Source organism: Phascolarctos cinereus, unplaced genomic scaffold, assembly GCF_003287225.1.
Source record: "Phascolarctos cinereus isolate Bilbo 61053 unplaced genomic scaffold, phaCin_HiC Scaffold_2;HRSCAF=192, whole genome shotgun sequence".
In the NCBI taxonomy this organism is placed as follows: Eukaryota; Metazoa; Chordata; class Mammalia; order Diprotodontia; family Phascolarctidae; genus Phascolarctos; species Phascolarctos cinereus.
This window is the reverse complement of record NW_027555625.1, coordinates 405,289,766-405,309,160: the sequence shown is the minus strand read 5'-3', so window position 1 is coordinate 405,309,160 and position 19,395 is coordinate 405,289,766. Positions and strand designations below refer to the sequence as shown.

The following is a 19,395-nucleotide window of genomic DNA, read 5'->3' as shown; positions in this document are numbered from 1 at the left end:
TTAGTTTTTTTCTGGGTTTGAACCCTGATCTTCTCTACCACCATAGTAGCAATCTATGGTCTAGTTCTTTCTCTGTTGTTTTCTCTTTTTAACTTATTTTTAATGGCCTATTTTTGATTGTTAACTTTATGTTAGAGTCAGACTCTGTTCCTGGGGTATGGAGGATAATATGTCAGGCTTCAGGTTTTTTGTTTGCTTGTTTTTTAGGCTTCAGGCTTTTGTGTTGTTGTATCTTTATTGTATCTTTTATTGTATCTTTTTTGTTGTGTATTTTGTGTATCTGTTTCTGACTTGTAGTTGACCTCTTGGTTATTGTAAAGTTTGATAATCCAAGGCCAAGTGTTGTCATTCCTCCTGTGGCACACACCTTGGTCTGTAAGTGACCTCAGGTATTCCTCTCTGCCCCTGAGCCTTGATCAGGACCCCCTACTATGGCTGCCACTCCAAACTCTCTGCTCCCTGCAATCCTCCAAGAAGCTGAAAGCCTCAGCTCACCCCTTTGTCCTGGAACCGAAACCAGGAACTCTTCTCTCCCTCAATTGACCACAAACAGCAGGGTCCTTCCCCTCTACTACCCCTGACACCAATGTGTGTTAGCTTTTCCTTGCAAGCAGCCACAGCCTGGGCCCACATCTGGTCAGTATCCCAATGCCAGAACTAGAGAAGGGCTCCTGCAATCTTGCCCTGATCAGCTGCTCAAACACTGTTTGTGAGGTGAAAGTTCCTGGAGCTAAGGCAGCTACCTACATAGCTGTTCCAAGGTCTTGCTGTTTGCTGACCAGCAGTATCTGTCCTGTGGGTATCTGCACTTCAATCAGTCCAGATCACCACCCTGGGAGGTCAGATCTTTCCTACAGCCTTTCCAAGCTGTCTCATGCTGGATGACTGCTTTGTCCTGATTTTTCATTATTTCTGTTGCTCTAAAACTTACTTTGAGGCACTATTTCAAGTTATTTGTAGGGGAATTTAGGAGAGCCCGAATTACCACCATCTTCCCACAATTCCTTGAAAAGATAACTCTTGTCAGTTCTTAGCACAGTACCTGACACATAATAGGTAATTAATAAACCCTTATTGATTGATTGATTATCACCTCTCAAGAGTCAAAGGAATCTCAAGTTATTATGGGTGGCTTGTTCCTTTGATAAATCTTTGGGGAGAAACAGAAATCATGAAAAAACAAACAAACAAATAATATTCCCTACAGATTTATTGAATCTATTGCTATGTCAGGTAAATTCTCAGAATAGATTATTATCTAGTAAGCCATTGCCTAGAAGGGCCATATGTGTGCAAATGTCCTTAAGCATGTGCTAATAAGTCTATATTTCTGTTTTTTTATTTTTTCTGTATCCTTAGAAGTTAGCACAGTGCCTGGCACAGATTAAGTCCTTTAGTAGATGATTATTAACTGCCCTCTGTTCATGTATACGTACATATGCCTTAGTTTTTATCAGAAAAATATTCAATTAACTTGGCATTTAAAAATATGTTTAAAGGTTTAGTCCTTTTAATTGCACCTCCCATCCAGGCTGGGGAGACAAGAACCTCAGCTGGGACTCTTTCTAGTCCCTTGGGAAATTACCAGGCAAGAAGATGAATATATGTTCCATATTTCAATACCCCCGCCTTCCCCCCAAGCCGAACTTCCTTGTTTACTTATTTAGAGCCCAGCAAAGGAAGTGGTAAAGGAAACGAGCTAGCTGGTTTTCTGAGAAGAGACCATATTTGTTCGTAGAGGAAGCCGTTAGAGTCTGGGCTATAACTGCCTTGTAATGCAGGCATCAAATTGTCTTGTCCTGTGAAGGAGATCTAGGTGCTGCTGGAAACTCAGAATCGCTGCCTTTCACCACTGTCTCTGTCAATGGGTGTCCCACTCATGGCCTGAGTGTGAGGGTCCTCCAAAGAGCTAGACAGAAATGGCTTTGAGTAATGTACCCTACCGGTCCGAGGTCCTAGCCTGGGGTCCTGATGAGCTGGCTGATTACTTCAAGAAGGTGAGTTTTTTTCCCCCCTTTTTTGGTAGAAGGATCTTTCCCCTGGAGTACAGAAGGGTGACAAATGTTTCCAGTGGGGAAAAACTGAATGGTTACCCAGATGACCATGGCTGGGCTTTTAAGACAATCAATCGACAAGTCACAGGGTCCTTTTCTCCTTGGATTTTGAACTTGGACTAGATCTGATTTCTGAGAAATCCCTGGCCAGCCATTTTTTCTTATCTCTTATTTGATTTGACATCATACAAATGTCAATGCAAGGGGATGCTTTCTAAAGTACTCTGAGCCTCTTCTGAATTGAAGACTTTACAAATTATGACTGGGACAGAGTAGAATTCTAACATGTCAGAGCCCAAAGGGATTGTCCTGTTCAATGTCCTCATTTGACAAATGAGGAAACTGAGGCCTAAAGAGGAGAGCAGATGACTTGTATAAAGCCATAGAGTTAGTTAGTGGCAAAATAAGTTCTAGGACCCAGGTTTCCTGAGTCCTAGTCCAGGCTTCTACTAAGCAATCTGGGGTGTTTAGTTTTCCCTACAAGGGAACGAAAGGTTGATGGGGCAAGGTAAAGACAGAGAAGTGCATATCTTGGGTGGGGAAAGTCTAACTCCAGGGACCAGAGAAGGTACTGGCAACACCTACTGGTAACTCTGACCTTCCAAAACATGGAAACCTCCCATGCCCAGAGGCCAAAGTCAAGTGACAATGAGAACCAAGTAATTTTCAAACCAGCCTTCAGTTTCAAGAGTCAGTGGAGTTATTAAAGGCATGAGATAGTAGAACTCAGGTTGTTTTAATCATGGAGGAGAGAGGAGGAAAGAGGAGGGGAAGCAACATTTCCTAATGAAGCAGCCAGCCAAAGACTTCCTCAGGCTCCCCCTTCAGAAGAGAAATGCATTAATCATAAAATGAGATAATACATGTAGACCACTTTGCAAATACTAAGCTGTCTATAAAGGTTAGCTACTATTATTCACCTCCCTTAATTCCCTAGATAGGAGGCGCCCGGAAGGTCAAGGAAAATGTAAAAGCTTTCACATTCCTGTTCAATGGTTTCATCAGCTTGGTTTTGCTCTCCCAACTGAATGTAAACTTGAAAGCTGGGCCTACATTTTCTATTTCTTGGCAATCCCCCTTCTTGTCCATTCTATCCCAACAAAGCTTGTGGGGCAGGAGCTCTGTATTTTTTAATTGACTTTCATGGGAGGAAGTGGAAGCAAAATGACTTCTAAGCCCAGAATAGTCCATAAGAACTAGATCAGGAGCCAGGAGATCTGACCTCCAGCTCTACCCATCACTTGCTGTGTGACACTGGACAACCTTCTTCACTTCTGGTCCTTATCTTCCCAATCAATAAAAAAGGAGGAAAGGTTGGCTCAAATTTTCAAAACCCTTGTATGCATTTTTTTTCTGAATGGAATGCAATGGGAGAGAGATTTTTGTTTTCTAGAATCTGGCTGGTAGGGCTCTCCATTTATATCTCTTGAATTAAAGTCATCAGTGTCTAAGCCAGCACTATGCAAAGACCCTTCAGCCACCGATGATGATAAGTAGAAGAATTTGACTTTCCCTAGAATACAGACCTGATAGACATGATCAGGCATGTGTTTATAAGAGAAACAATTTGTAAAGACCTTGAGGACATGAAAACTCAGCTAGAAGGTTCAGGCTTAAGCAGCTAGTAAGGGAATGATGTCAATATTTTCTCCATAAACCAATGTGACAGCAACCTCTTCCTTCATAGGCTGGTTCTCCAACCCTCTCAATGGAGAACTTTGCATTGCAGAAGTCTGAGAGCTAGTGAAAGTGTCTTGTAGCGATCTGAGTGGTGGCAAATCCCCAGCATTTGGGGAAGAGAGTGAGGGCTGTTCTGTAGCTGCTTCCTCCATGGTTGGGCTCCTAGAGTGATCTGAAGATGGAGGAGGGGGAATGAAGGATGATTCTTGCCTGCTCGTGACAATGCTCTTTCTCTTTCTGTTGGCAGCTTAACTACAAAGATTGTGAGAAGGTAGTGAAGAAGCACCACATAAGTGGTCCAAGGTTTCTGGTAAGCATGGCCAGTTACATGGCTACATTTCTCTCTGGAATGATAGTATCTGAATGCTCCTCTCCCCATTGCCCCACCCCACTGGTTTTGCAATGCAGTGATCCTGGACCAGGATGAGTCAAAATGGAGAAGTAGAAAAATTTTGTTTTCAGTGCCCTCATCCCAACCCCACTCCAACTCTGAGCATCACCGGTTAAGTGCCCAGTCTCTCTCTCTCTCTCTCAAAACATTCCACTTTCAAATCTTTCATTCACACGAAGGCATAACTGAGTGGTAATAGCTAAACTAGACAGGTTCTGGAAATTCAGAGAGTAGGAATGTAGACACACACACTGAGCTGAATATAAGAATGATGAGGATAAAGGCAGGCAAGTCACTAACGGAACACGTATTCATTCAAAAAGGGTCAATCAACAAGCCTTCATTAAGTGCCTGCTTTGTGCCAATAGTTGTGCTATGAGCTGAGTATACAAAGACAAAAATGTAATATTCTTTGCCCTTAAGGAACTTCTATCCTATTAGAGGAGACAACATGCGCATATATGAACACATACAAATAAATGGACAGTAATGCGGGGCTGATAATTGGGTACTAAAATACAATGAAGATACGTTCTTTACTTCACTGCCATATCTAGACCAAGCAAAGTTGCATTATAGCTAACTGAATCCCATTTGGTCCAAGACACTATCTGGTTCTGGATGGCTTGTAGATGTCATGGAGCTATGGGGTTTTTTACTAGGCCAGGCAAAGGAAGCTAAATGCTTTAATCTAGAGTGAATCAACTGCAGGTGCCTGAACACTGATCATGATACATTTACATTCAGGGGTCGGTAGACTTATAGACCAGGGCCTATACTCTTGGATAGCCATCAATTCATGGTGTGGACATTCTCTCCCCCCTCTGGCTGCAGGGAATTGATACAACCGATTTGTACGAAAAGCTTCATGCTCCACTCCTGGGACAATTTTCACTTTTACAAGAATCAAAGCCTTTGGGTAACGGCAAAGTTCTAATGATAGAGTCTTCATAGTTGGGAGCATAAGTTTGTGGGAATTACCCCTGAAATCACAATAGTAACCAATTGTCACTGTGATTCCACTAAACCCTCTTTCCAGGCTCTTTGTTTTCCCATGACTATTGCACAGCTAAAGATGTATTGACTTTTTTTCAGCCAAATAGGAAACTTCCCCAGAGATACTCATGGAGCAGGTGTGCCCTCGTAGGATTCAGTACAGGGAAGTCACTTTAGCCCTGAGCTCCCCATAAATCAATCAGTCAATTAATCAATAAACATTTATTAATTCCCTAGTTTGTGCCAAGTACTGTGCTAATCTCTGGAAATACAAAAAGAGGCAAAAAAAAAAGCAAACAATCCTTGCCCTCATGGAGCTTACAATCTAGTGGGGGAGCTAACAAACAAACAAATATGCAAGATAAATAGGAGATAATTAACGGAGGAAAAGCACTAGAATTAAGAAGGATTGGGGAAGGTTTCCATGAAAGGATGGGATTTGGGGGAGCAACTTAGTCATGGAATTAGCATCAGAAAGGATTTTAGCAGTTATGTAATCCAACTTTATACCTCCTGCATACCCCTTCTACTTGAATATTTCTCCTTATTTCCTAGAAACGGCCATTTTCATTTCTCAATAGCTCTAGTCATTCAAAGTTGTTGTTTTTCTCTTATATTGATCCCAAACACATGATATATAATGGGTGTAAGCAGGTTAAAATACATCACAAACAAAGAATTGCACAGGAGAAGCAATGTACAGGAGGATGTCAGAGAAATAAAATATATGATGGGAAAAGAAGAAAAACCAGGCTAGGCAGCAAGAGGAATACCAATGGACAGCCCACATACTCTGCTGGTGTACTTGTAATGTCCAGATAACTCAAGGAAGCCTCCCAGAATGATAGATTTTGAAATTATGGGAAGAGACATGGGCAAGAGACAAGCAAAATGGGTGGATGTGGATGGGCTGAATTCTACAAAACTGAAAGGAATTCCCACTGCAGTATTAGAGTATTAATAGTCAATAGCTAACATCTGTATTTCACTTTACATATATGCTTAATCTGATCCTTATGATAACTCTCTGAGGGAAATTCTATTCTACTTTAGAGATGAAGAAATTGAGGTAGATAAAGGCTTAAATGACTTGCCTAGAGGTCACATAGCTAGTAAGTATTTAAAGCAAGATTTGGACTCAGATCTTCCTAACTTTATGTCCAATACTCTGTCCACTACAGCAAAGTAGAACAACCGTCTCTCTTCTATATGATACCCCTACAACAGAAATAGCTATCATGTCTCTCCTTTATCCTTTCTTCTTCTGTTCTCTCCACTAAACACTGGTAAGCCCTCCAATCCTTCCCCATAATGCCACTTCATCATCTTGACCATTTTTCACTGAATACACTATAACTTGTCCAGATCTTTCTTAAATGTGACACCAGGACTGAACCCAGTCCTCCTGGGGTGCTCTTACCAAAATGGACAGTGAGACGGTAGCTTCCTTTGATTAAGACACTGTGCTTCTATTAATGCAACATCAGCCTATGTTAGTTGCTTTAGCAGCTCTATCACATGACTGACTCATACTGAGTGTGTCACCAACTAAAAACCCCAGACTTTTCCCCATATAAACTGCTTCCAAACCAGGCATCCCCCATTCTGAGTTCCATTCACTATCTCCCAGTTCTTAGCCTCTCACATGAACTACGTTATGCTGATGTAGTTGTGTTGTGGGAAGAGATAACTGGATCTGGAATCTTGTCTTCATCTCATCTTGACCACTAACTATCTGTGTGACCCCCTAGATATTTACTTTTTCTAAGCCTCTATTCCCTCCTCTGTAAAATGCAGGGCTATCTTTAAGGTACTACCCATAGATCTGACCATCTGTGATTCTGAGATTATATGATTCCAGGCCCTCCCAAGCCCCTCTGTGGGCCTCAGTTTCACTTCAGATTCTCCTGTGAAGAAATGGTTTCCTCTACTACTCTGATAAGATCAGGGCTGCTCTTTCTGATCTCTTTAACTCCCAACTGTTACTTGAGCTCCTATGGTCTCTGGCCACCTTAAAGGATGTTCTGATTATCCATGAAATGAAGGAGGAGGGGAAAGCAAAAGAGGGAATAGAGAAGGGGACAGTAGCCAAAAGTTTTTTGTCCTAGAACATACTCCAAACTTGGGTTATGCATATGCTCTGCGGGGGCATCTCGGTGTTCACTGAAGAAGGGTTATTAGCTAAGCAACATTCTCAGACACCCCGAAATATGACTTCCATCAGTCTTTGAAAATCTTTGTATTTCTCCATACAACCTTGCCTTAGCCTGATGACAGTACTCCAATAGATAGCTTAGTCTACCCTGCTTTGAAGAACAAGATATCCATGTGCTGGTAACCAATCAACTGAGTTGATGGTGGTTTTCCATTCCCTAAACAAGTTGGCTAAATAAAGAAATGGGACCTAGATGCTAACCACTAACCTTACACCTTCAATTCTTGCAAATATGCACTACTCATCCCCCACCTCCACTTCATAAATAAGCACATAAGACTCCTGATTCACTGTGTTTAAAGATGGCTAACACAAGGATGAGGGTATCCTGAGAAATCGTGTCATCTGCAGACCCTAAGTCTCTAGGGACCAGGGCTTAAATGGCTAAAAAGTTCATGCCCCAATATCCCTGCCAATGGGCACCGGGCTACCAGCATAGAGTATGAGAATTAAATGCTAGCTATTGTTATGATAGTTATTTATAAAGTAACTAACTTTTTGCAGTTAATTTTGCCATTTTATTTTATTTCATTAAATATTTTCCAATATACACTAAAAAATTTAACATTCATTTTTTAAAAAATTTGAATTCCAAATTATCTCCCTTTCTCCCACCCCTCCCCCACCTATTGAGAAGGTAAGCAATATGATATAAATTATACATGTAAAGTTATGCAAAACATAATTCCATACTAGCCATGTTGCAAAAAAGACATACAAAAAAGCAAAAAAAAAAAAAGAGAAAAAAGTGTGCTTCAATCTGCATTCAGATTTCTTCAGTTCTCTCTCTGGAGGCAGATAGCATTTTTCATCATAGGTCCTTTGGAATTGTCTTGAATTATGTCTTGATCAGATTAGCTAAATCATTCACAATTGATCATCCTACAGTATTGCTGTTACTGCATACAATGGTCTCGTGGTTCTACTCACTTCACTTTGCATCAGTTCATGTAAGTCTTCTCAGATTTTTCTAAAGCCATCGCTGCAACCATTCTACTCTTCATATCTTTTTTTTCTTTCCCAAAAAAAATTATTATTTATTTTTAACATTCTTTTCTTTTTAAATTAGTTCCAAATTCTCTCTCTTTCTCATGCCTTTCCTCTACCTGCTGAGAAGGCAAGCAAAATGCTATCAATTATACATGTGAAATTATGTAAAATGTATTTCCACATCAGCGACATTGCAAAAACAAAAAGAAAGTAAGTTCATTAGTTCTCTCTCTTTGGAGGTAGATGCCATTTTTTCATCATGCTGTCTTTGAACTGTCTTGGCTCATTGTGTTGATCAGATTAGCCAAGTCTTTCGAAGTTGATCATCATTACAACATTGCTGTTATTCTGCACAATGATATCCTTGCTCTCACTTCACTTTGCAGCAGTTCATGGAAGTCTTACCATGTTGTTATTTTTTTAAACCATGCCCTCATCATTTCTTAAAAGACTGCAGTATTTCATCATAATTATACGCCATAGCTTGTTCAGCCATTCCCCAATTGATGAGTATCCCCTTAACTTCTAATTCTTTGCCACTTCAAAAAGAGCTGCTATAAATATTTTTGCACATATATATCCTTTTCCTTTTTCTTTGATCTCTTAGGGGTACAGACATAGTAGTGGTATTGCTGGGTGAAAGGATGTGCAAAGTTTTACAACCCTTTGGGCATAGTTTCAAATTGTTCCCCAGGATAGTTGGACCAGTTCACAACTTTACCAAAAGTTTATCAGTGTACCTATTTTCCCTCATCCCTTCCAGAATTTGTTATTTTTGAAAGGTATGAAGTGGTACCTCAAAGTTGTTTTAATTTGCATTTTTCTAATCAATAGTGATTTAGAACATTTTTTCATATGACTACAGATGGCTTTAATTTCTTCTTCTGAAAACTGCCTGTTTGTATCCTTTAACAATTTATCAATTGGGGAATGATTCATTTTTATAAATCTGACTCAACATATATACGTGTGTATACGTATATACGTATATTTGATTAACAAGAACTTTATCAGAAAAATACTGCAAAAATTATTGATATCACTTCACTGCCTGTGGTACCTTTAAGCAAAATGTATTTTCCCTGATCATCCTTTTAATTAGGTCTGTTTTGCTTTTGCTTTGTCTGAGATCATGATTGCTACCCCTGCCTTTTTTACTTCAGCTAAAGCATAACAGATTCTGCTCTAGCCTTTTATTTAAACTCTGCATATGTCTTTTTGTTCAAGTGTATCTCTTGAATACAATATATTGTTGGATTCTTGTTTCTAATCCGTTCTGCTCTCTGCTTCTGTTTTATGATGAGTTCATCCCATTCACATTCACAGTTATAATTATTAACTGTATATTTCCCTCCACTACTAAATCTCTTCCTTGAACACCTCTTTTATGTGAGAAAATGTTCCCCATTCTACCTCTCCCTTCCCCCCTCCTTCTTTCTCAACTCTTCATTTTGGAGGAGGGGGGGAATCATCCCAACATAATAGACTCACACTCGTGCCCTCCCTCTATGTAAACTTCTTCTAACTTCTTCTAAGTTCCAACTAAGTTCTAACTTCCTCTAATTATACAGACTTCTTTTATTAATGATAAAGTCCCATATGGGAATGTAAACAATTTAACTTTATTGCATCCCTTATGGTTTCTCTTTCATGTTTACCCATCACTTAAACTTTCAGAGACTTAGTAGCCACATCTGTTAAATGGGTATAACAACATCTGTTGTGAGAATTGTTGTGAGGGTCCTGTGAGAGATCATATGTAGAGTACTAATGGTTGCTGCTTCTGCTGTTTGTTGTTAGCTGTTTGCTTCTCTCTGTTACTGGCTTTGGTCATGTGATCAATACTGTTCCTAAAAAGCAAAGCTTGGGATCTATGATCCTGGCAGGCTGATGAGCTGCCAAACTCACATGGCAAGTGTCTGGGACTCTCAGAGAGAACTGGGAATGCCTAGAAAATTAGCTCTTTCTGTGTCCTGAGGGGGAAGGAGGGGAGTGAAACAGCGATGATAACTTCTCTACCCTTAATCAGAGATCCAGGCTTATAAATAGTTGAGACTGAGTTTAGCTAGAACATGGGAATTTGCTCACAACAAATTCTGCCTCATCACAGTGCATGATATAACTTTGGCAGGGGTAGGGGAGTCCCAACGGAGAGCAAACATGTGGTTTTATCTTGGTATGGACCTTTAAGTGTAGTCTCCCCCCCCCAAGGCAGATGGACAACAGGAGAAATTTATATTTTTAGAGATTTGCCTGGGGCAATGAGAAGTTAAGGGAAGTTAGATATGCACCATCTCTAATCTAGTAAATATCAGAGAAGGGAGTGGAATCAGAATTTTCCTGAATCTGAGATCATCCCTATATGGTATCAGGCTATCTCTCGTACTGTGAACAAATGAGGGAGGGAATGAATGGGGTGCTGTGCATAGAAGGTGCTTCATACTTGTCTTTTCATGGGTTGGAATCTCCCCCTTCTCATATCTGCCTCTTAGAATTCCTAGCGTTTTTCAAAGCTCAGCTCAAGCACCATCCACACAAGGTCTTTCTTGGCTGCCTCAGTCACTAGTGCCTCTCTGCTCTCCACTTCCCTTGTATTTATACTGCGAGGTAAATTTTGTCTCCTTTTCTAAAAGATAAGCTCCTTGAGGGCAGACACTGTTTTCACTTTTGTCTTTGTATTCCCGGTGCCCAGAACAGTGCCTGGCACATAATCGATGCTTAAAATGCTTCTTGGCTGATTGATTGAAGGATGAATAACTCAGGGTCACTGTGGCTGACACCCCCAGGCTGCAGCCTCCATCAGTGCCCAGCCCCTGATGCCCATTCCCTTTACAAGTAGCTATGAGGCCTAGCAGCAACATTAGTTGGCCTGATCGAAGCACAGCATCTTCATGAGACTTGCCATTGGGCTCACTTGGATATCGACCTTAATAGGCTACAAGCTTAATGAACAATGAATGAACAAGGAAACAAAAGCCCCAGATGGGAGTGCTGGCTCTTTCAGCTCGTTATCTCCATGACTTCAGGCCAGTTCCTCCATCTCCTTTACCCTCATTTTGTTCTTCTATAAGATGGAAACTGTAGTAGCTGCCTAATTCACGGGACTCCCAAGAGATTTAAATGAGACAGTAGAGGAGAAAGAAAGCATCCAATGAAAACTAAGGCTGGACTGATGTTAAATATTGTGACTAGCAGCTGCCCCTCTCATAGTCTTTGAATGATTGGTAAAGTGGTTGAAGAAGTGAGGAATTTATGTGGTGGAATGTTCTTCCATTTGCTCTCGACAAAAAAGGATTGAACTAAACAGTGACAGAAGAGTTGGAGAAGGAATGCAGGGTTTGGAGGCACAGGAACTGGATGAAAATCCCAGCAATGCAACGTTTTATATGTGTCACCCTGGGAAAGTCACTTCCTTTCTTTGAGCCTCTGTTTTCTCATCAATAAAAGAGAAGGATGGACCGGATGCCTCCATGATCATTTCTACCCCATCTATGATCTTATGCCCTCTTCAGATACCCTTGCCCAGCCTTCCAAGGTTTAGTGCTGCTGCCATTGCAAAAGAGCCCATCTGACAGATGAAAAATCATACAGATGATAAGGAGCCTTGGATTTCCTCCAAAAAACTATAAGGGGAATACTAGACAAACTTGAATACTCAAATAATATGGATTGGAGGCTTCTTTGATAGGAAGGAGTAAGAGGCAATGACAGACAGATCCTAATTCCTTCTCAGGAGTGATTCCACTGCAACCTAATTTACCAGACCTGCTGAAAGGGTAAAAGCCCCTAATGTCTCTATTCTGGACCAATAATATGCCATTTGTATTTTTGTTTCAGAACCTGTCTGAGAATGATATTCAGAAATTTCCCAAGCTCCGGGTACCGTAAGTACTCTTATCTCTTATGAAATATCTCTTATCAAGTGACCCATTTTAAATTAAGATGAAGGGAAGCCATTTTAAATCATTATCAACTATAAGGCTTATATACTTGTTTTTGAAATAAAGAGAATGACTAGAGTACTGAAGAGGAAGGAGTGGCTGGTGTCCAGCCTGACCTTCTCTGGAAGATAGAATATCTTCCAGCAGCCCATTTAGTTGACGATGATTGGATTTATGGTCTATCAAAGACCAGGTTGTTTTAGGGACAATCAAACCCTAAGGTGTCCTGAGGGGATGATACCTAGGTCCCTGAGCCATCCTTTTGGAATTGGAGAGATAACAGAATATCTAGGAATAGGGTCAGTAACAGGAAATGAGACGTTGTGTTGGGTAACCAAGGTCAGATTTAGAACTGGAAACAACTGAAGAAGTCATCTAGTATCACCCACTGATTTTCAGTTTGGGAAATTAAGGCCCAGAAAGGTCAAATGACTTGCCCAAATAAGTCAAAATTTTAATTTGAGTCCTTTAATTACAAACCCACCGCTCTTTCCACTGTACCTTTTTTTAAAGCAAGAGGTCAAAGACAGGTATGGACAAAGGTTCACTTGAACCATATTCAGAGTTTGGCTGCTATCACAGGGAGGAACTTAAACTAGAAGCCCTGTTTAATTTTTCCACTTTTAATACTCCATATTAAATAACAATAGACTGAGAGACAGGAGACCTAGATGTGGAACCTTAGTTGATCTTATGTAAATTGAGAGAATTAGAATAGATGACCCTTCCTTGAGGATAAGCAAGTATAGATTGAAATCCTGGTGTAGATGGGGTGGGGATTGGAGGAAAATAGACCAGTCAGCCAGAGCCAAAAGAGAAGTTAGTCACAGGAGGGGAGAAAAGACCTAAACTTTTGGAGTCAAATCTAAGCTAAAAACAAAATTAAAACCTGTGGATTTCAGTTCAGACCTGTGAAGTTTTCGTGACGGTATTTATTAAAGAGATAAACGCAAAGGAAATGAACTACATGATGAAGGACAAACCTAGGAATACCAAGGTCATGAAGAGTGAAACTTCTACCGTGTCACCATGAGAGAGTGGTAGGAATGGTGTTAGAACTCTTACCAAATATGACCCTGAGCAGGAAAGAGTTAGAACCAATGAATCTATTTTCCATATGGAGAAACAAAGAGATTTAAGAAACTTATCCAGGAACATATGAAGAAGCACCCGGGGAAAAGGGTCAAGACTAGAATTTAGAACCTCTGAGTTTCGAGTGCTTCCTTCAGATTTTCTGGCTTCATTATCAATAACCTTAAGCTTTAATTGGGGCCAGGTGGAATAGTGGCCAGAGTGCCAGGCCTGGAGTCAGGAAGATTCACCTTCCTGAGTTCAAATCTGGCCTTGGACACTTACTAGCTGTGTGACCCTGGGCAAGTCACTTAACCTCATTTGCCTCAGCTTCCCCATCTTTAAAATGAGCTAGAGAAGGAAATGGCAAATCACTCTGGTATCTTTGCCAAGAAACCCCAAATGGGGTCATAGAGAGTCAGATATGACTGAGAAGGACTGAACAATAACAAAGCTTTAGTAAGCAAGAAGTGAGGAAGGAATCAATCAACAAACATTTATTATGTTCCTTCTTCGTGCCGTGCACTAACTGGGGACTAGGAATACAAAGAAAAAAAAGGTGAGAGAATCTGACCGTGAGGAGGCTGGGGAAGGCAGCATGGACATGTAAACATCATAGAAAACTTTCACAACAAATACGGTAACATTGCGGGGAAGGGACTAGAGGCCCTGGGGTTCAAGCCAGGTTTCATGCAAGAGTGGCATTTGAGCTGAGTCTGATTCTAAAAGGCAGAGGTGAGGAGAGGGCTGTGCAGAACATCAAATGCAAAGGTGCAACAGTGGGAGAAACAAGTAGGCCAGTCTGCCAGGACCATATAGCGCATGAATGAATGAAAAACCATTTATTAAGCATTCACTGCGTGCAAAGCGCTGGACTAAATACCGGGGAAACAAATGGAAAAGCAAAGACATCTCGAACTTAAGAAACTCACATTTTAATTGGAGAAGACAACATATAAGGGAAGGTCCCCTGGGAAAATGGAAGAATCCTAAAATCCTAACATTTTAGTTACAGGTCACATGGCAAAGCTAAGGATTCCTTTGCATGCAAGTCACCCATAATGCCTGGGGGTGTGGAGCAGGTAGTAGCAGAGAAGATGGGTTTTTGTTGTTTAGTCATTTTCAGTCATGTTGACTCTTCATGGCCCCTTTGGGGGTTTTCTTAGCAAAGATACTGGAGTGGTTTGCCATTTACTTCTCCAGCTCATTTTGCAGGTGAAGAAAACAAGGCAAAAAGGGTTAAGTGACTTGCCTAGGGTCACACAGCTAGTTAGTGTCTTCGACCAGATTTTAATTCAGGAAGATGAGTCTTTCTGACTCCAGGCCAGGCATTCTATCTACTAAGCCTATTATCTTCCCCAAGAAGATAGTTCCAGTAAACTGGAGAGTATAGGGAAGGAGATTAATATGGAATAAGGCTGGAAAGGTGTTGTTCATCTTAGGCTCTTGAAGAGGACCAGTGACATCATGGAGTGATGTCTTGACTTGTGAAGTGAGACAGAGCTACACAAAGTCATCAGTCTCACTCTCTCCACCAGAGGCATCAACGTCTAGTGGTAAGACAAAAGTGAAGAGGACCGAGGATGGCCCAGGATGCAGAGGTGACCTTGGCCTTTCTAAATTAAGGTCTTTCCCACATCTTAGTTTTTCTGAGGCCACAACCATTCAATGATTAAGGGCTAAGTAAGAATTGAGACAAAAGATGGCCCAGGAGAAGAAGCAGAAGCAGAAGCAGAAGGAGGAGGAGGAGAAGAAGAAGAGGAGGAGGAGGAGGAGGAGAAGGAGGAAGAAGAAGGGGAAGGAGAAGAAGGAGGAGGAGGAGGAGGAGGAGGAGGAGAAGGAGGAAGAAGAAGAGGAAGGAGAAGAAGGAGGAGGAGGAGGAGAAGGAGGAAGAAGAAGAGGAAGGAGAAGAAGGAGGAGGAGGAGGAGAAGGAGGAAGAAGAAGAGGAAGGAGAAGAAGGAGGAGGAGGAGGAGAAGGAGGAAGAAGAAGGAGGAGGAGGAGGAAAGAAAAGGAAAGGAAAGGAAAGAAAAAAAGAAAAGAAAAAGAAAGAAAAGGAAAGGAAAGAAAGAAAAGAAAAGAAAAGAAAAGAAAAGAAAAGAAAAGAAAAGAAAAGAAAAGAAAAGAAAAGAAAAGAAAAGAAAAGAAAAAGCACCATTCCCCAATTTCTGCTCAAATTTGCAAGTTGGATCCCTAGAGGGCAGCTACTACTACTCTGAGGGTTCTAGAGATAGAGTTAGGAAGAAAGCGAAGAAAAGCAAAGCAAAGGGATGAGGTCTAGGCTAAAAAAAAAAAATACCAGGAACCCCATTCCCAAAGTCTTATGTCAATGGAGTGCCTAAAGGAAATGAGAGAAGTCATTCACTTATTCATTCATCCAAGAAGTATTAAGTACTTATTATGTGCCAGTCACTACAGTAGGTGCTGAAAATATGGAATCCACATCTCAAGTAGAGGACCCACATCTCCAGCACAGGGTCTATGACTCTATGAGTAGGTGAGGAAGGGGAGACTTCGGGGAACTCTAGAACTTGGTTAGGCCATACCTAGAACACCGTCTCATTCTGCGTACCACACTGTAGGATTTAATGACAAGCTGACAATCAGAATAGTAACAGGCCTGGTGACAGCTGGCACTTGTCCCATATTATGGAGAGGATTGGACTGGGTGGGGTCTGAAAGCCCTTCTAAGTGTCCTTGTGCACCTTGTCTCCTCTCTGGGTACTAGGTGAGTAATTCTGCTGGTGAAGTCTCCTCAGTTAAGCAGAAAGAAAGCCAAGCCTGAGGCAGGAAGACAACACTTTGGCAGTTATTTAAGAAGATGAAAAAGAAGGTGGTATGAGTCACCACACTTGTTGCTTCGGCCCTGAAGGAGAGAGACTTCAAGGCCTGCACCACTCAGAGCAGAGAAGGAAGCCTAGGGAGAGCGGAAAGGGGATGTCATGAGAGGCAGCCTCCTTCCCCCACCCCCTCCCAAGCCGATTGTGGTGTCTCTGAGCTCACTGGTACAGAGGCATCATGAGGCCAGGAGGTGGGGGCTGAGAGGTTCCCTGCGGCCACCCCCAGTTGTGAAGGCACTGACATTTATATTTTCTTTCTTGCTGCTTCTCTTGTCAGAACTCCCTTATATTCTCCCTTTCTGCAGACTCCCTTGCAACTGCGCCTTCCCCTACAGCTAGAGGCCAGGGAAATTAAGTAACCTGCTGAAGGGCACACAGGGGTAGATTTGAACCCAGATCCAGTGAATTGATCAAAAGGAATGAATTTCTAATTCTGTGCTTTCAGGTTGATTACAGATTAGCAGGTGGAGGAGTTGGAAGGGTTCATCCTATACCCCTTAAATAACACTATGTAGGTTACCTAGCCCCTTCTGCCCCACAGACCCAGCTCAGGCCGAGAAGAGGCAAACCCGTAGCAGCACTCTGCTAAGGACAGTTAGTCCTTCCAAGTCCCGAAGAGTTGGTCAGTGTCTCAAATCCCTTGGTTTCCATCTCCCTTTGGCTTCTGGATAAGGAGAAGAAAGAAGTAGGGATGCTCTGGATCTCTAGGCTAGGCACTGATTTTAAAATGTACAGTGTTTTGTGCTCTTGTTTTACTGAAAAAAGAAGCCAGCTTCTTTGTGAAATGAGGCGGCCTGACTCAATGATCTCTGAGTCACCTCTTGTTATGAGGGTCCCAGCCGAGTGGGGAGGAGAGATGAGAGAGGAGATAGCTGGGGCAAGAGGGTTGGTGATGGGGGGAGATGCTAAGGCGAGCCCAGACGGCTGATCGGTTAGAAAGAAAGGAAATGGGGCTATTCCCTCAGTGAGCAACAGGGGCTCACAATACAGGAAGCAGAGTGCAGGATAGGTGGCTAGAGGGCAGTAGCCAGGCCTAGGGCACAGAATGGAGTGTTGTGGTCATCCCTGGGACTCAGATATCCTGCTTTTATTTATTTGTTTGTTTGTTTATTTATATTTAGCACTGGAAAGAGTGCATGATTTGAAATCAGAAGAACTGGTTCATGCACCATTTCTTGCTATGGTGGATAACTCAGTTAATTTCTCTGGGTATCAGTTTTCTTATAGGTAAAATGGGAAGAAAGGTGGATTAGATGATTGCTCAGGTCCTTTCTTGAATCTCTAGCTGCTGAGATTGGGGAGCAGGGTTTATGAGATGATGGGAATAGATTTCTTTTTTTCTTCTATACATTCCAAGGCTATGGCCAGATGAGAAGATGTTTTTTAACTTGTTGTTCAATTGCTTTTCAGTTGTGTCTGACTCTTCACGACCTCATTTGAGATTTTCTTGGCAAAAGTGCTAGACTGGTTTGCCATTTCCTTCTCCAGCTCATTTTACAGATGAGGAAATTGAGGCAAATAGGATTAAGTGACTTGCTCAGGGTCACAGAGCTAGTATGTGTCTAAAGCCAGATTTGAACTCAAATCATCCTGACTCCAGGCCCAGAGCTCTATCAACTGAGCTACCAGGCTGCTGTCCCTTCCCTCCCCTTCCTCCTTTTCTTTTTTCTTTTTAGCACAATACAGTAAAAAAAAAAAAAGCACTGGATTTGTAATCAGATCTGGTTTCAAATCTCGGCTCTGCTAATTATTATCTATGTGACCTTAGGTAAGTCACTTAACCACTCTGTGCCTCAATCTTCTCATCTGTAAAATGACAGAGAGGTGATGTATACAAAATACAGAAAAAGATATACATTTATGGAGATAGTCAATGGAGGAATTTGTTTTATTTGATTATACCAATTTATTACAGGGGATTTTTTTCTTTTATTTTTGGGAAGAAAGATGGGAGGGAAAGAAAATAAATTCTTGTTACTCAAAAAAAAATAAAAGTTATATTAGTAAAATTAAGTGAAAGTTAGGCTACATTACTTCTAAAGTCCCTGATTAGGCCAACTTCAATTTACAAAAGAAAGGTATAGACAAAGCATTACGATGAATTTGAGGAGATAGAGATGACTTTTGCTTGGATGTGGAGGGAACCTGAAGAGGTTTTCAGAAATCAGGATGGGAAGAATCTATTCCAGGAATGGAGATTTATTTGAACAAAGTCAATCAATGTGTCAATACACATTTATTAATCATCTGCTATGTGCCTAGCACTGTGCTAAAGACTGGACACACAAAAGAAGACAAAAGACAGTCCCTGCCTTCGAGGAGCTCTGAGTCTAATAGGGAAGACAACATGCAAACTATTGCGTGCCAACAAGCTATAAACGGGAAAAAATGGAGATAAGCAACAGAGAGAAGGCACTAGAATGAAAAAGAATCTGGAAAGGCTTCCTGTAGAAGGTGAGATTTTAGTTAGAACTTGAAGGAAACCAGACGAGTCAAGAGGTTGCAATGAAGAGAGACTCGGAACGTTCCAGACACGGGGGACAGTCAGTGAAAATGCCCAGACTGGGGAGAGGTGGGGGGGGGGTGAGGACAGGGAGACAAGAACACTCCAGTTTGGCTAGGTAAAGTACACTAAAGGTAGCCGTATAAGATAAATGTGAGAAGGTTGGGCTCATAGACCTAAAAAATAAAACAAATAAATAAAAATCCATAAATTTAAAGCTGGAAGGAACTTTGAGGATTCCAGATAAATGATGAGGAATCATAACAGGTTTTTGAGCAGAGAAACGGCTCGATAGACCTGTGCCGTGAAGAGTCCTTGATTCGTGTGACCAGCGCAGGGTTAATCCAGAAGCAGAGAAACATAAGCACATTTCAATAATCTAAACATGGTGAGATGAGACCTGGATGAGAGATTTCACACAGCAGAAGTTCGGAGGACTGGACAGTTACGAGGGCAGTGATGAGGAAGAAATTCCAGGACTTGATGCTGGTTGGATAAATGTGCTAGGGAGGAGTCAAAGCTGATGTTTTCTGAGATTCTGTCTTAATGGCTATATAGATTTGAAGCTCTATGAGGGCAGGGACAGTGCTTTGTAGCCCCTTTGTATCTGCCACAGCACCTCGCATACTGTCTATCTCAGTGCAGTATGGGGGATGGAGTCACGGTGATACACCTGACTTGAGTACACCTGAATCAGAAGACTTGAATCCAAATC

General features: G+C 41.5%; 1 protein-coding gene across 2 annotated transcripts in view; it reads left to right on the top strand.

Moving 5' to 3' along the window:
* The first annotated feature begins 1,707 nt into the window (after nucleotides 1-1,707).
* The window catches only part of LCP2 (lymphocyte cytosolic protein 2), a 68,285-nt gene continuing 50,597 nt past the window's right edge, over nucleotides 1,708-19,395 (top strand). Inside the window, exons 1-3 of one of the 2 annotated variants that reach the window (XM_020992325.2) lie at nucleotides 1,708-1,997; nucleotides 3,982-4,044; nucleotides 12,164-12,210. In XM_020992325.2, coding sequence (XP_020847984.1) covers nucleotides 1,920-1,997; nucleotides 3,982-4,044; nucleotides 12,164-12,210 — 188 coding nt within the window. In that variant the 5' untranslated portion in view covers nucleotides 1,708-1,919. The remainder of the gene's footprint in view (nucleotides 1,998-3,981; nucleotides 4,045-12,163; nucleotides 12,211-19,395) is intronic. The other variant, XM_020992324.2, reaches the window with a different exon arrangement.